This window comes from Artibeus jamaicensis, unplaced genomic scaffold (assembly GCF_021234435.1).
Source record: "Artibeus jamaicensis isolate MK-2021 breed Jamaican fruit bat unplaced genomic scaffold, CSHL_Jam_final contig_354, whole genome shotgun sequence".
Taxonomy (NCBI): domain Eukaryota; kingdom Metazoa; phylum Chordata; class Mammalia; order Chiroptera; family Phyllostomidae; genus Artibeus; species Artibeus jamaicensis.
Genome location: NW_026521803.1, coordinates 46,040,139 through 46,055,553, shown reverse-complemented (window position 1 = coordinate 46,055,553; position 15,415 = coordinate 46,040,139). Strand labels below are relative to the sequence as shown.

Sequence of the window (15,415 nt, the reverse complement as noted above, 5' to 3'; positions counted from 1 at the left end):
GTTTACTGGTATCCACATTAAGTTTGTAAACAACATCCATGCCAAATTTACAGACACTGAGACACATTGTAGAGAAACAATCTTAGAGAATGGTTGTAACAGCATCTGGTGTTGCTCACAGCAGAGTTGAAGCAACCACCTTAGTGAAACAAAAACACAAAATACAGAGATTTTCTTCCTTGTCCATACCGCTGTGTTGTCAGAAGATATTTAACTGAAAACCTTTAAACACAGAGTAAGTCGCGCTTATCTCTTAGAGATAATAATGTAGTTAAAAATCAGCGGCCATGCAGAATGACATGCACGCATCTATTTAGATATTGAGTTCAAGAATCGACACGTGACGATTCTGAAAACCACATTTACCCTCCACAATTCGATGGGAACAAAGTGAGTGCATCGGTCCTTTTCCACCAAGCTATTTTTTAAAGGGAAAAGATCACAATAATCTATGAAAACCTTAAATGCACGGTATCAAACTCCTTTGCACTCTTTAAAGCTTTAAATTTCTGTAGCTGGGGCATTATCATGGTCGAACAGATACTTTATAAATCTGGTCACTGTGAACCAGGAAGATCTGCAAGGCTGGTCTCCACTAAGCCAATTTTTTTCTTGGAACCAGAGAAGTCTGGACTCGCAAAAGGCCATCTCCACGCGGGCCGAGGGCCCGGAGCCTTTCAGACAAGGCCCTGGCGCCGCCTCTGCCCAGCGGGGGCAGACGGGTTCTCCTCTGTGGTTCGGGACCAGCAGCGTCACTGTGCCCAGAGACCTTGCTCGGCGAGCAGATTAGGGGCCCACGGCAAGTGCGGGCGAGGTGGCCGCTTGCTCAGAGAACCACTCTGTCAGGTGAGGACAGAGCACCAGGGCCACCTGTCACATCTGTCACACTTGTCACACCCTCGCTCTTTCACGTGTGGAGTCAGTTTGCAGACTCATCCATCCTCCGGAAGTCTTCTTTCAGACAAGAGGGCGTTAAAGACGGCATTTCCACGACCACCTTCCCAAAGGAACTGAACCTGACCTCAGGTGGGCCCGCCTCTGTCACCCTTTACACCACACACCACACCCCACAGGCACGCCGTCCCCCGAGAGTCTGCCCTCACTGCCCCTCGGGCCTGGGGTCCGCCCTGCATTGCCTGAAGCCCCCCCCGTCAGGTGCCCCCACACACTTGCAGGTCCACAGCACCAGCCCAGGGCACCACGTGTCTGCCCCAGGGGGGCCTGTTCACCTGACCACTCAAGACAAACTCAGCAAAGGGAAAAATGAGCTCAACAGACCCGCCACGGCCTCCAGGACAGCGACACGCAGACAGTCCAGTTGTCACAGTCTGTCCCCAGACTTCCGAGTGAGGACAGCTGAGCATGGGCCACGCAGACCCGACTGCAGGCCACATGGTCCCCCGTCCCCATGAATGGGTTTCCTCACTGACCCCCACACCTGAGAGTCTAAAGAACTTGAACCATGGATCCAGCTCCAGGCTATTCGAGCAGCTGGTGGTCGTGACTTTGACTTTGAGGGTCACACAACACACACCTGGAAAGATCCAGAAATCTGTTCCCCAGCAAGAAGGATGGGGTGATCCACCCCCGAAGTGACCCCCACACCTGTAGCTATAGGAGTGGCTTCTCCTGCCATCGTCCACCTATGGCGAACTCGGCCAGCGTGAGGCCGGGCACAGAACATCTGCTGAAGTTATTCCCACCACATCCACAAAAGCAGGACGCTGGCTCAGCCCCTGCCGTCCCCATGACGGCCCTGTCCCCACGCCGTGCTCAGAACAGAGCCTGAGTCCTTGGAAGTTCATGGACAAGGTTGCGGAGAACAGCAAGCGTGGTTCCGGCAGCCGCCAGTGAGTGACACCAGGCAAGGCAAAGGGGCAGCGGCCCCAGACTGCTCACGTTTTCAAAGATCTTGTCACATCGAGTAGGCGCACAGACCTCGGGTGCCAGCACGACAGCCGCCGTTAGGACCGACAGCGAGAACCGGCGGCGAGAGTGAGCCAGCCAGGGGGGAACCCGGCTCTGCCTGGGGTGAGGGGCACCCTGACAACGCCAGAGCCGGGGGACGCTGGCCCTGTCCCCAGACAGGCCTGGATGCCGCCCACCTCCAAGACGCTTCAGGTGCCTCATATTGTTCCTCAGGCTCAACTTCTCCACTTCTGGAGGAGAAAACATCAAAATACAGCAGATATCGGAAGCAGAGAAAATCACGATTTTGTCATTTTACTTTTCCCAAGACAGCAAGGGACAGTCAGCATTTGAGGCCACAGAGCCTCCTGCATGTGAAAGCAAATAAGTCATTAAATGAACAAATCACTACCATCTACTAAACAAACAACCTAACAGGCAACATTTTTAACGGCCAAGAAAAATATAAGCCACTCACACACCTAAAACCTGGGAGATAGTCTCAACCAGCGCAGGCCGACACTGACAGATTTTAGATGTGTCGGCAGGAAGCAGACACTGATGTGTTTCCCCGTGTCCGGGACTGTGTGGTCTGTGCGCACGCGTGTACTGAATCCTCATGAGCAAGGGTATGAGAAAGCTACCCGTGCGTTCCTGTCCGCGGGAGAAGCTGCCTCGAGGCCAGCGTTTCAGGACTTGCAGGGAGGCGTGGCCAGCTGCGGATAAGTCATCCTCCCCCGGCAGGGAAGGAGCCTGGCCCTGGGGTTCACTTGCCGTATCAGAGCTATGGCTGCCTCGTCAACGAGCATCTGAGATGAGGGCAGCTGCAGGCATCTGACAGCAGAGTGTCCAGCTGAGTCCCTAGAAGCCCCAGCCAGGCCTGACTCACACCGTCCAGCCGTCCGCTTCCCAACGGCTCAGGACCCGAGGGAGCTTTCCCGCAGTGAGTGTGGAATGAGGAGGTCAGGGGGTGCGGGTCACTGTAAAAGCACAAGAGGTGGGGGTGTGGGGGGTCGAGGGGACGAGGAAGAGAGTGGTTGCTCACCTCCAACAGGGGCAGGACAGCAACTCTGTCACCAGCAAAAACGTGTACCTTAAAAAGGACAGAAAGTGGCCTCCAGCCCATACATTACTGAGCACGCACAAGATCACAGTAGCAGAGAGAGAGTGTCCCTAAGGGGTCTCCCGGGAACACAGGGCAGGAGACCCTTTCCTCTGTGGCGCTGCACCCACCAGCAGGAAGCCGCGATCGGGGCTTATTCACCAGCAAGAGCGAGCACTTAAGTGCCCCCGAGCCCGTCTCCCCACCTGGAAGCAAAAGGCCCAGGAAAATCACTGCTGCCTTTGGCACCGAGGCAGCCCAATCTAAGGACACAGCATCAATTTTCTTTGAAGTTCGCTGAAAAACCAGGGTCTGAAGCATCCGACTTCAAAGGCGCTCGCGCTCTTTCTCTTTGAGCCCGGCGGCTGGAAGGACCGACATGTGCGCGAACTGCCTGTCCTTCCCGAAGAAGGGAAGGTGGTTCTGGCCTGTCACGGAAGGGCATCCGGTGGCCAGCACCCAGGAGGTGCACAGAACCCCTCTGATGCGCCTCTGGGAACTGGAGCTGCAACAAGTTCTTCTGCCTGGTGCGGAGGACACGGGTTTAGCTCTCTGCAGCCCGGACGTCACCGTCGGGACCAGACTCTGTCATGGAAGGAACCAACCTCTGAGGAAGAGGCACAGACTGAAAGGGTGGAGAGCAGAAAGAATACCCTCACTATATGGTTATTACCCCAGCGCTGAGGGGGTGGGGAGGTACCAGAGGCGTGGCTTGGCCTGTGCACTGTGCTGAAGCGCTTTCGACATGTATTAGAAAAAGCAGCATTGTTTAAACACTTCTATCTGTGTGTGGGGTGTGGAGGGGGGAGTTCAAAGAGGAAAACCAGGGAACAGCCGCGGTGCATGGACCTGAGCCCCTCCGCACAGGTCCAGGGGCAGCCAGGGGCGCGAGAGTGGGCCGAGCCCACACGCAGAAGGCGTCCCAGCGCTGGGGATGGCAGCTTCGAGTTCCACAAAGCGCATGAAGTGTCACTGCCAGGATGTGACATTTCCGCTGCTGTATTTGAATAAAGTGCAAAAAAATTTCCATGCTGAGGACGTGTGCCGTCCTTGAAAACGCTCGCATGCACGCGCACACAGCATCTTTCCGTGTCGTCGGTCAGGAAGCTCGGACCCTCCAGCCCCAGCTGTTTAAGGGTCTTCTCCTTGTCTGTCCAGAGCCCCCTCGAATGCGACGCTGTGCTGGCTGATCTCCTGAAAACACACTTGTGGGCTGCGGCGCCCACGTGCCCACTGACAGTGAGCGTGTTTTTCACCCCAGAACTGGCTGTTTCACATTGGGTCCGGCCGTGCGCAGTGTATTTTACACAGGGTCTTCTTTTTTTTTTATCGTTTTTATCCTCCCAAAATTTATCCGTCCTGCATTCGGAAAAGTATCTTCTAATACAACATAATCTAATCTTTTCATACCTTTGGCTTGTTGTAAACATGAATGTGTGAAATCACCATGAAAACTACATTTCAAACTCAGGTGGTGAAGGTTCTACCCCCAAATGGACATTTCCAAAGGGAATAACATTTGGGGTAAATGAGCATAGGACAGCATCGCCATTTAACAAAAAGTAACTTGTTTGTAGAAGTGAGAATGTCCCTAGGTATGTCTGCTCCCAAGACATAGTTTCTTCAATGTCACTGGAACCAAACGTCCAGAGCCCTGTCCTCCTGGGGCATGACCACACCCCGAGTGACTCACCGAACCCTGACTAGACTCTGGGCCCTAGAAAGTATCATCGACACAGACAGCTTTCCGAATCCCACTCCGGGCACAGCCAGGGCCTCGGCCAAGAAGATGCATAATTTTAATGCCCAGTTTCGTTGTCAGAAACTCATTCTCGGTTTCCCCTAGCAGAACGGTTGTACTTGGCGCTTTCCCTGATTGGCTTTTCAGTTACTCTGCAAGCCCAAGTTCACAGGGCCGGTTTTATGGGTCTCCTCTCTAACCTCCTGAGACCAACTCCCAGGACCGTGTAGTCACAGGCGACGTGGCAGGCCTTGCAAGCCCCGAACACTACTCACAACACGCCGCACATGTGACCGGTGCCGGGAATCCACAAAGTCTGAATCCCCTGTGACAGCTGTGCCCAACACAAACAGCCACTGAAATAAATTCCGCTAAAATTTCCCCGTGTCCACGCCAAAGTTTGGCAGACAGAGCTTATCACATTTACCCCTTTTCTTAAAATGAAAGAAAAAAAGTGCAAATGTTTTTCTCTAAATAAATCTGCTTCAAAATATAGATCGTAAATGTTCCCAGCCACATTTATAGGCCTTTACTCCTTATTCTATGAAGAATTGCACATGCCTATGGAAATGTACTAAACCTTCACTTCTTAAGAAGTATAAAACAAGGCATTTCCTTTCCTTCTGAAACAGAACTTTAAAATAAAATAAAATGTGAAAATAATTTTCACGAGACCTAGGGGTTTCCTCAGTGGATGGAAGCTCTTTGTAAACAAGGGTGGAGTTGAACCGAAACAATGTGAATGGCCGAGCAGAGAGCACGCGCAGCCTTGCCTGACCCTCCTCGTGTTCCGCGCGTGTCCACGCCACGAAGATGCCCGAGGCGAGGGCCCAAGAAGCCCGGCTTCACACGTGCGTGCAGTTGGTTGATGGCGGGGTGTCGGGCCGACCGCGGTGGTCTTTGGCGTCCCCGAGGGGCGACGCGGTGCTCACGGGGCAGCGGAACACCTGCCTGTAGGCCGCGCGGAAGTTCTCGGAGAGGAAGGCGTAGATGATGGGGTTCACGGAGGAGTTGCTGTAGGCCAGGCAGTGCGCCATGACCCTGAACAGGAAGGAGGCCGGCGTCAGCGGGAAGACCCCGAACTCGGCCCACAGGTGGATGACGTGGTGCGGCAGCCAGGAGATCCCGAAGACCACGACCACCACCAGCACCGTCTGCGCCGTCTGGGGGTGGGGAAGCACACGGTCAGTGCCGCACACGCGCCCCGCAACCTCGCGCCCAGTCCCACGGGGTCCAGGAGCGCCCAGGTCTGCACTCCGTGCCGACCTCCGGGTCACGCGAGGGCCGCGCCCAGCCTTTTGCGGGGCCTGCCATGCTCTCCCGCAGGAGCAGCTTTGCCGTGCGTGTAAGCGCGTGCGAGGGACGGGACCTGCCTGGAGATGCGACAGGGCCACTTTAACACCCTCAGCACTGGGGTTATTCCCCAGGCCAGGCAGCTGGGAGGAGGCCTGGCCCCGCCCCCAGAGCTGGGCACGCCCCGCCCCCAGCCCCTGGGCGGAGCCACTCACTGCCCGAGGCACAATGAGTACGGTTCCCAGGCAGCTGAGGACTGTCTGCGGCCAATCCATTTCGCCCTCCCGGCAGCAGACAGTGGTTCCTGGGTCACCGACCCCGAGGCACCCAGAGGTCAGGGAACCTGCAAACGGGAGACGTCCCCGGCCCTTCTGGAGACAGCCGCAGCATCTCTCTGCTTCCCAGAACGAACTCCCTCTGAGTATTCGTGTAGCTTCCACTAGGAAGCTTTTACTACACGCCCGGTTTGGGGCAGAAGTGGACCCAGCAGCATCTGGGTGAGAGCCCACCGCACCTGGTGGCCAGGGGATGGCGCTGTGCCCCGAGCAGCGCCATCCTGTGCAGCGTCTGTCACTGTGTGTTTGTAGGCCAGTCATAATTTACCTCTCTATGATTCGTGATCCCCCTGGCCTTCGCAGGACCACGAGCAAGACTATTTTTCTTGATCTGCCTGTAGCCTTGAACAGGCGGCTGGATCGCGATGCCCAGCACATCAGGAAAGAACACGCAGTGGGCACTGACGTGAAGGGTGTCACTCACCGAAGGCTGTTCCAGAAGAGTCAACTAGAATGCTCCCAGCTAAGCATCCACAGGGCCTCACCGTCTCCAATTCACAAGCATCTCAGCCCAGCAGAGCTGAAGTTCTGCGTCCTGTACCTGGCCCTGCCCTGGCCCTGCCATTCCCAGGTCAGTCCGGTGACGTCAACTCCAGCAAAGACACCGGAGTGCGCAGCTGAACGCAGTGCATGATTTTCTCTGTCAGTCTCCCTCGCACAGAAGCTTCTAGGCCTCCAGGCTGAGAAAACTGAGAAGCTGGGGGGAGGAGGCTGGTACTAGGAGGAAGCCCCCTCACGTGGGCAGAACACTGTCCTCACTGGCTGCTGCTTCCCACGCTGGCAGGAAGTTAAATATCTGCCCAAAACAGGGTGCACAATCCCCAAGCTGGGGCTCTGGCCGACCGGCGCTCACCTCTGCCCAGGGCATCTCTGGGCCACCCGCTGCGGCTCCCCTCAGTCGGTGACAACCACCAGGAAACATCTGAAATCTCAGGTGTTTGACGAACCACTGATAAAACCACGACAAAAGCAAACTGTCTCCCCCACTTCAAGCTACAGACAAAGCTGTTGCCTGGACCTTTACAACCTGATTCTCCCCCAGAAAGACCTGAAGAAGCCGCTCCCCTGCTTCCACTGCAGAACCTAAGCACGTCTGGGCAGGGCGCCCCTCTGTGGGGCGTGAGAGTGGTTTCTGAACATTTCCTGCAGGACTTGTCTCGTTTCCTGTAGTATGGCCAGCCTCAGACAGAGACAGGCCAGCCCCCTGTGCCTGGACGGTGCTCGGCTGTCTGTGCACGGTCTGAAGGGGCGTCCTGACCCTCCCCGCGGCTCCCAGACTGGAGGCTGGTCCCGCCGGCTCCCCTCCTTTGTGCTCCTCCTGCTGAAAGTGTCTGAGAAACAGCCGTCTGCCTGCTCCTGGGGGATTCTCTGCGTCAAGCCATCCGAGGCATCTGTTTTTCTTCTTCAAAGAATTTTACTCAGACTGTGTCTCATGGCACTTGGCTGGGAAGGAAAAAAATGACTGAAAGAGGAGAATGGTGAAAACCATGCTGTCATTGTGTCAGTGACAGCTGAGCAGCTTGCTGGGTGACCTGGGAAAGCGTCTGCAAAAGGCAGGTATGGTGGGTTCGACCCTGACTCGGACGCGCACCGATGGGCACCACAGAAGTGGAAGGAAGAGCCAGGAGCCACGGGGCGTCCAGAGAGCCTCCGCTCAGCCTGCTCCGGCGGTGGCCGCGCTGTCTGATGTCCACTCCACCCTGAAGGCCACAAAGACCCCTCCGGACCTCGTCGAGTGTCCGACCAGCCTGAGCTGGAAAGCGGCCCCTGTGCGAGCACAGCACCGGATGCCTCGGGGGCTCGCTGATCTCGCTGCTGCTACTACTCCGTGGTGGGACCACGTCCTTCTTCTGTTACCCCCGCCCGAGGGTAACTGCGCAGGGCTCCCTGTGCGGGGGGACATGGCACGGACATGGGGACTTGGTCTCAGCCCCGAGAGGGGGAGCAGGAGACAGGAGGGCGCCGTCTCACCGGATCCCACGGAGCCACAGCAGGTGCTGACGGGGCAGGCGCAGCGGCGATGCTTCCTGGGCCTGGGCACACCGGCCGTCTGGTCTCTGCCTTCAGGGACTCGCCTGGAGCTGGCTTCCTGCCCGGGCTTCCACCTTCCCCCTCCTCTCCCCCTGCCCAGTCCCCCTCCCCCTCCCCAGACCCCCTCCCCCTCCCCAGTGCCCCTCCCCAGTCCCTCTCCAACACCTCTCTGCTCTCTCCTCCTACACACACACAGGCCCCCTGCTTTATTTGTTCTGTGCAAACAAAGAGGCAATTAAATCTGTCAAAACAGACCAGACATCTGTTCTGTGACTACGAGGGGTCAGAGATTGTGAGAAGGAAGAGACACTCTGCCTCCCGCCTCCCGCTGTGAAAAACCTCTCCGGGGGCAGGACTAGCATCCATGCGCCACTCCTGTGCAACGTACACAGACGTGCGTGCACACTGTACACACACAAACACACCACTACCCAAGCACGAAACTAAACGTCCTGGCTGCTGCCCCATCACTGATCTTCAGACCTTTCCACTATGAAATGACACGGAGGCTTTGGTCATCGTTTCCTACGAGTCCTGCTCTCATTCTCCCACCGCGGCGTCCTTCTCAGGGACTGTCACGCTCTCTCCGCAACCGCTCTTAAATACAGGGACTAACACAGCCACCTTCACAGGCAAGGAAGACCCAGCTCGTGTCGAAGAAGCTCTGCATCCTGTCGGCACATCCCAACCCTTCCAAGTCAGTCAGGAGCCGCGTCCTGTGTGCGCGGCGTCACCTGTGTGCAGGTGCGGCCGGCTCGTTCCTTGCAGATGAGGAGCCGGGCTCGGAGGGAACACTGAGATGCATCAGGGAAAACGGGAGCCACTCCGGCGTCCCACGCCTCAAGGGCACAGGCAGGAGGCACCAGCTCCCACGCCCGCTTGCCCTCCTCTGCACGCTGCTGTCCAGACCGGACTGGCGCTGGAGCTAAGGTCTCAGTGTCCAACGGCTGCCCAGAAGCCAGGACAGACGCGGGCAGCCTCAGCATTCTCGCTGCACCCTCCTCTTCTGGTTGGTGCCCTGGACTCCACCTGGGTGTGTTTCAAATTCAAACGGGACCCTGCACCCCTAGTCCGACAGGAACTAATGTGGCTTTACTACGTCATTGCTTGGAGACCAGGAAAGTCAGGAAGAGCTGGCCAGGGTTTACTTGGGCAGAACTTTTAAAAATAAATATGATTAAAATAGAACTTCTGCCAATTCTGTGTCATTCATCATCATAAATGTTTCAGAGGAAAAACAAGGCATCTTAAGATGCGATGTCTAATATTTTGGGGTAAAAACGCATGGTTATCCTCTCCTCTGCCCAGATCACACTGTCTAATAATCTCATTCTATTTTGTAAAATCAGAAATTACACAGACGGCGTCTGAGTAAGAGTTACATTAACCCGGATTCATAAAATAGTTTTTCCCTCAAAATGCAAAGTGTCACCTAAGCAGGAGGGTGTGAGATGCTAAAATTACTCAAAAGTTCTCCGGATTTGCGCGGTGAGAGAGACAACTGGAAAGGGAGAGGCTGCCCCCTCAGCCCGCTCCCAGCTGGAGGCCTCTGCCTTGGAGAGCCCATCAGCGCAAGCCTGGGAGGAACAGAGAAGAACGGGGCCTCTGCTCTTGGCCTTGAGGGGCGGATTCCAACCACGTTCTCCCCAAAGACAGCTAAGCCAGGGCCTTCAGGAACCGTGCCAAGGATGGGAAATTCACAATAAAAGGACTGCAGTTTGTGCAAACTACGGATGTGGCAACTGGACTACGTGGTCCCAATCAGTCCCGGACGCAGCCCTCCTGGGCTCTGAATCCGGAAAACGCACGTGTCCCCGGCCCCCCAGCGTCTGGAGCAGCCTCACTGTTACCCCCGGTGCCCTGGGGGCTGACTTCCCACCCCCGCCCTCCCTTCCCACACTGAACGGATGTGAGGATAATGAATGCAAACAGAGCCCCAGACAGTGACACGGGTAACACATACTGTAAATATTACCTTTTTCTTTGATGCTTCTGATTTCTTTGACATGTTCTTCAACTTTTTGTGCAAGTGATTAAGCACCTGAAAAACACAGATGATTAAAATTGGCTTCCTGCCCTGGCCGGTATGGCTCAGTGGATTGAGCGTGGGCCTGTGAACCAGAGGATCCAGGTTCAATTCCCAGCCAGGGCACATGCCTGGGTTGCAGGCCAGTTCCCAGCAGGGGTCACACGAGAGGCAACCATACATTGATGTTTCTCTCTCTCTCTCCTTCCCTTCCTCTCTAAAGATAAATAAATAAAATGTTTTAAAAAATTGGCTTCCTCGTGGCCCACAACCCACGGTCTCTGCTGCACCGACCTTCTAGGCCTGCTGAACCGGTAACACCCTTATTTACAAAACCATTCAAATTGAAATTCAAGTACAGCGATCAAGTGAGGACCATCGCGAAGAGCCACCCCCGTCAGTGTCCAGGTGCCGCTCCTGGTCACAAGCCTGGGTGCAGAGAGCCCCCGCACAGGCGGCTCTAGAGGTTGTGCAAAAAGAGCCACCCGGCCACCCGGCCCTGCGGGTCCGCCTGCCACCCGATTTCCCCGAGTTGCTCCATTGTGACCATCGGCGGGTCCGATACCGGTCGGATGGGATGTCAAATCCCAGATGCGCCTGTGTACGAGAGCTAGGGGCTGCCCCGCGGCGCCCCATCCGGCACCCCATCCCGTGGAGGCCGGCAGGCACGCGGGCAAATCAAGCCGACGTCGTCAGGGAGGGCTCCCGGGGCCAGTGTTTGCTTTCATGTGTCCCCTCCATCCTCTCTGCCGGCTTTCCCTGCTACGAGTCTCCTTAAAGCAAGTGTACCCCCATCGGGCCTCCTGTCCTCGTTCATTCAAACCGTAACCTCGGCGCTGAGCTTAGAGACAGTGTGGAGAGCCCGGCCTCACCAGTCGTAGAGCCTGGGCGAGGTCTGACCACCCAAGCTCCGTCAGGGCATCTCTGGGGGAGACCCGGGCTTCCTCCTTACAGACACGGCCTTTGCCTCCTCTTGCCAGTGCGAGGGCCAGGATTCACGGCGGGTGGCGTTTGCACACAGGAGCTTCCGGCCGGCCCCAGACCAACATGCAGACACGGGGCAGTCACGGAACCCACGCTCATTGCCCACCTGCACGAAAATCTGGGGGAGACTCGCCTCCGAGGGACCAAGGGCTTCCCACTGTCCACCTGCTGCCGCGTGAGCTGTGGCTGAGCCAGCCGCTGCCAGAACGCGACCATGCTTCCCTCTGGCACCACAGCATGGAAATAATTTAATCAAATTAAATTTCTTGCCAAAGCCCGCCCTGTGAACTGGAGGCAGACTTCTGGGCGACCAGTCACAAGTGTCAGAAACCGCAGGGCTCCCCTGCCGACCACGGGGGCCTGGCGCTGGCTAAGTGGCATCACTGGGTGTGAGTCCCAATACCCTCCTGCGGAGGGCGAGCCTCGCCCACGACTCAGGACCTCCGCTTGCTCCGGGAGCATCTGGGGTCGCTGCGATACACGGGCAATGGGTCGGTGACCGCTCTGCCAACAGGAAGGAAGGCACCAAACACTGGGGGGAGGCAAAGGTCAAAGGGAAGGAGCTTCTGCAGAAGCAAACGAGGAGATCTTCCAACCAGGGTAGGTGAGAGAGGGAAGCAGGCCCTGCCAGGGAGGACGGGCCAGCCTGGTGAGGCTCCTTGGTGGCAGCCTTCCCAGCAGGAGGACTCTGGCCACAGAGGACAAGGGACAAGAGGAGAGAGTAAAGGAGAGACAGCCGAACAAAGTCAGGGAGAGGAAGCCAGGACGGAAAAGTCCGGCATCCTCTGCTTCACAGTGCTGCTCGGGGGTCTGTCCACACCCTCCACAACCCGTGGGACCGCGCCAGCGACTTTAAGCCACCAAGGAGCATGCTGAGCAGTAACTGGAGAAAACATCCAGCTGTTTTCCCAGCTGCTTTGCTCCCTGACCCACGCTACAGGCCCACGTCAACCTGTCACAGTGCATCCCGACCCAGCGCAGGTCTGCCACAGGGAGGGAAATCACGCAGGCGTCAGGGTGGGTCACGGACTTATTTCCCCGAATGTAACGGCGGTGTTCTGGTGGCCTCCCTCTACTGCTGTTCTCGCTAAGGAGGGCGTGTGGGAAGCGCACACTCAACCCTGAGCCTGGGCCGGGGTGGGCAGCAGGTGCTCGGGGGTGTGCGGGCACGTGGCGGTGGGCATGCCACGTGTGGCGGGCACCCTGAACTTAATGTCCAGGTGGCAAAATCCTTCACTGGGGGGCTTGCACCGGATGGAGGACCTGAAGAAAAGCAACTTGAAATTAGAAATTACTCCATCTATTCAAGTCACGAAATGAATTTGCTTACTTAGATCGACTTCAAAAGATATGTTCAGTTACACTTAAAAGCAAACTATTTCCATGTTTAAAAAGTCCCCATGATCATGGACTGACTGAGTTTTAAATAACCGTGTGCAAACTTCGCTGTGTGATAGAAGTGTGGTCTGGTTTGCCCACACATCAAGAAGACCTAAAAACTTCTGGGAAATGAACAGATTATGCTTCAGTTCTATTCTGTGGGAGTATGAATTAAGAGGCAAGTAGCTGAAGAGTCCCTGTAGTCCTTCATGCCCCCAAGGCCCTCACCAGCTGTCCCCTCCCTCTGAGGACCCGGAGCCCCACATGGAAACCATTCCTGAGCCGCCTGTCGGCCAGCTCTCCGGTCTGAAGGCGTCGCTGTGTTCCTCCAGAAGCTCTCTTCCCCATCAATAAAGCAGTGACTACAGTGCCAGCTCGGGGTGGCCGGGCAGATGAAATGACCCAGGGCACGAAGCGTCAGACCACCGTGCCGGGCAGAGCGAGCCCCTGCAGAAGACGGGGGGGACTGGACCGACCACTTGCCCAAGAGCTAAGCCAGCGTTCTCTTCTACCTTCCCCACCCCTCTCCCGCAGCCCACCCTTCCAGATGGTCTCCAAAACTGTATCAGGGCTCCAAACAGAAGTGGGTCTGCACCGATGCTGTGGGGGAGGGGAAAGCAAACCCCGGGGCTTGTGTTAAACACGGTTGCTGGAAAAGCACTTCTGAACCCAGTGAGAGAAACTCCTGCCGGACCTTGTTGGGGCACCGTGCCCTGCAGTCCGGGCCGGGCAGCGGCTGAACAAGCAGGAGATGCACAGAGTCCAGAGATGGAACAGGGTGTGTTTCTGGTGGCGACGGGGCAGCACCTGCACAGCAGGGTGGGGACGTGGTCACAGAGGATGGGACGTGTGCTCCTTTTCACTCAGATGTGAACAAGCTGTGTCCAGGGTGTGTAAGACTTCGGAGGCTGTGAAACCTTCAAAGCTGGGTGCCGTGGTACGCATGAAGGAGGCGAGTGTGCAGAGCTATGTAAAGCGGAGGTGAGAACAGTGTCCCAGTGAGGGTGACGGGTCCCAGAGCTTGGCCCAGGTATAGAGTCGCGCCTGCCACCTGAACCATGTACGTTGTTTACACACCTTCCTAAAAAGAACCAAAAGCCACCCTCCGAAGTTCTCTGGAGACCCCCTCAGACCCCGGAGAAGAAGTGCTGCTTCACCGCTTGGTTTGCACACCTGAACTGCGTGAGGTGGAGTGGGAAGCTCTGTCCCCAGGGGCAGTGGCTTCCTGCAGCCACAGAGCCGGGCCCCCAAAAGCCTCCGCACCCCCACAGGAAGGAGCCTCACCAGAATCACCACCTCACGTCCTGGCTGAGGGCTGGCAGGTGGGAGACCGCCACCCTGGCAAAGGAACTCCCCTCCCCCTGCTGGCCCACGGAGACTGCGACCCCCAACCCCCACCCCAACCCCGAGTCCACAGTCACACACAGGCTGTCCCAGTTTGAGCTGCTAAAACCCCACAGATTTCCCTCCACCGAAGCGGGCTGCTGCCCCTAGGGACAACCTGGGGCTGCGGGCTGCCACCTGGAGGCGACGCACGACCCTGAGAAGCGCAGTACAAACTTTCCCAGCATCCCCCAAACTCCAGGTAACTTTCCGTGCGAAGCCGACAGACCCTCAGCGGGCGGGGGGGGCGGGGGATGCCCTGCAGGGCACACAGGGACCACCGTGAAAGCTGTGGGGGCTCAGAGAACTGCCCGCGGCCCCCCCTCCGCCTGCCAGCCCCTGCTCGCGCGCCCACCTTGGCATAGCAAAAGGAGATGAGCAGCAGCGGCAGCAGGTAGCCAAAGACGAAGGTGCACACCACGTAGGCCTTCTTGTGGCGCTGGTCGGGCCACTGCTCCCAGCAGAAGGTCTGGTTGCCCGGGCCCCGGTGGAAGAGACGCTGGTGGTAGGCCACAGGCGAGGCCATGGCCACGGACAGAGCCCAGATGCAGCCCACGCCCAGCAGAGCGTTGCGGGACACGCGCAGGGAGGCGGAGCGCCGGGAGTGCACGATGGCCACGTAGCGGTCCACCGACATCGCGGCCAGCGTGAAGATGCTGACCAGCATGGAGACGGTGAAGAAGTAGTGGATGAACTTGCAGATGAAGGCGCCCAGCACCCAGGTGGGCAGCGCGTACACCGTGGCCTGGAAGGGGATGCAGAAGAGCAGGTAGGCCAGGTCGGCGATGCTCAGGTTGAGAATGAACAGGTTGGTGGTGCTGCGCGGCTTGCCCGGCTTGCTGCGCGCCAGCACGGTGATCACTAGGCTGTTGCCCAGCACGCCCATCGCGAAAATCAGGCTGAAGGCCACCAGCGTGACGAAGTTCTCCACGCCAATGCCCAAGAACGGAGGAGGGGCCGGGGCCGGGGGCTCGGGCCAGCTCTCGTTCCCCTCGCTGAGGTTCCCTACGGCCAGCTCCATGGCCCTCGGGGGAGCCCGGGGAGCCCTGGTGAGGGCTGCCTGCCGGAGACAGAGGGTGCCGAGGCGCTCCGGGGTCCCAGTCCCGAACACAGAGCGCGAGGTTCCGAGCCTGAGTCTCTCTGGTGGCCACCTGCCGAGGCGGCCGTGTCTAGTGGCACCTTGTCTGTGCGGGTCCGCCTGACAGCTGGGTCTTCCCAGGCGGAGGTGACGA

At 57.4% G+C, this 15,415-nt stretch overlaps 1 protein-coding gene across 1 annotated transcript; it reads right to left on the bottom strand.

Annotated features, from left to right (window-relative positions):
• Positions 1-5,596: 5,596 nt before the first annotated feature.
• Positions 5,597-15,204, bottom strand: GALR1 (galanin receptor 1). Its single transcript, XM_037145465.2, has 3 exons — positions 14,539-15,204; positions 10,386-10,451; positions 5,597-5,914 (listed from the first exon to the last, which is right to left on the bottom strand). The coding sequence occupies exons 1-3, from the start codon at positions 15,202-15,204 to the stop codon at positions 5,597-5,599; spliced, it is 1,050 nt and encodes a 349-aa protein (XP_037001360.2).
• Positions 15,205-15,415: the final 211 nt, after the last annotated feature.

Excerpts from the sequence above, each read along its gene's own strand:
- GALR1 (XM_037145465.2), bottom strand. The coding sequence starts at position 15,204 with ATGGAGCTGGCCGTAGGGAACCTCAGCGAGGGGAACGAGAGCTGGCCC. Across the intron at positions 10,452-14,538 it reads TCTCCTTTTGCTATGCCAAG|GTGCTTAATCACTTGCACAA; the intron begins GTGGGCGCGCGA and ends TGTGTTTTTCAG. Across the intron at positions 5,915-10,385 it reads CAGAAGCATCAAAGAAAAAG|ACGGCGCAGACGGTGCTGGT; the intron begins GTAATATTTACA and ends CCCCACCCCCAG.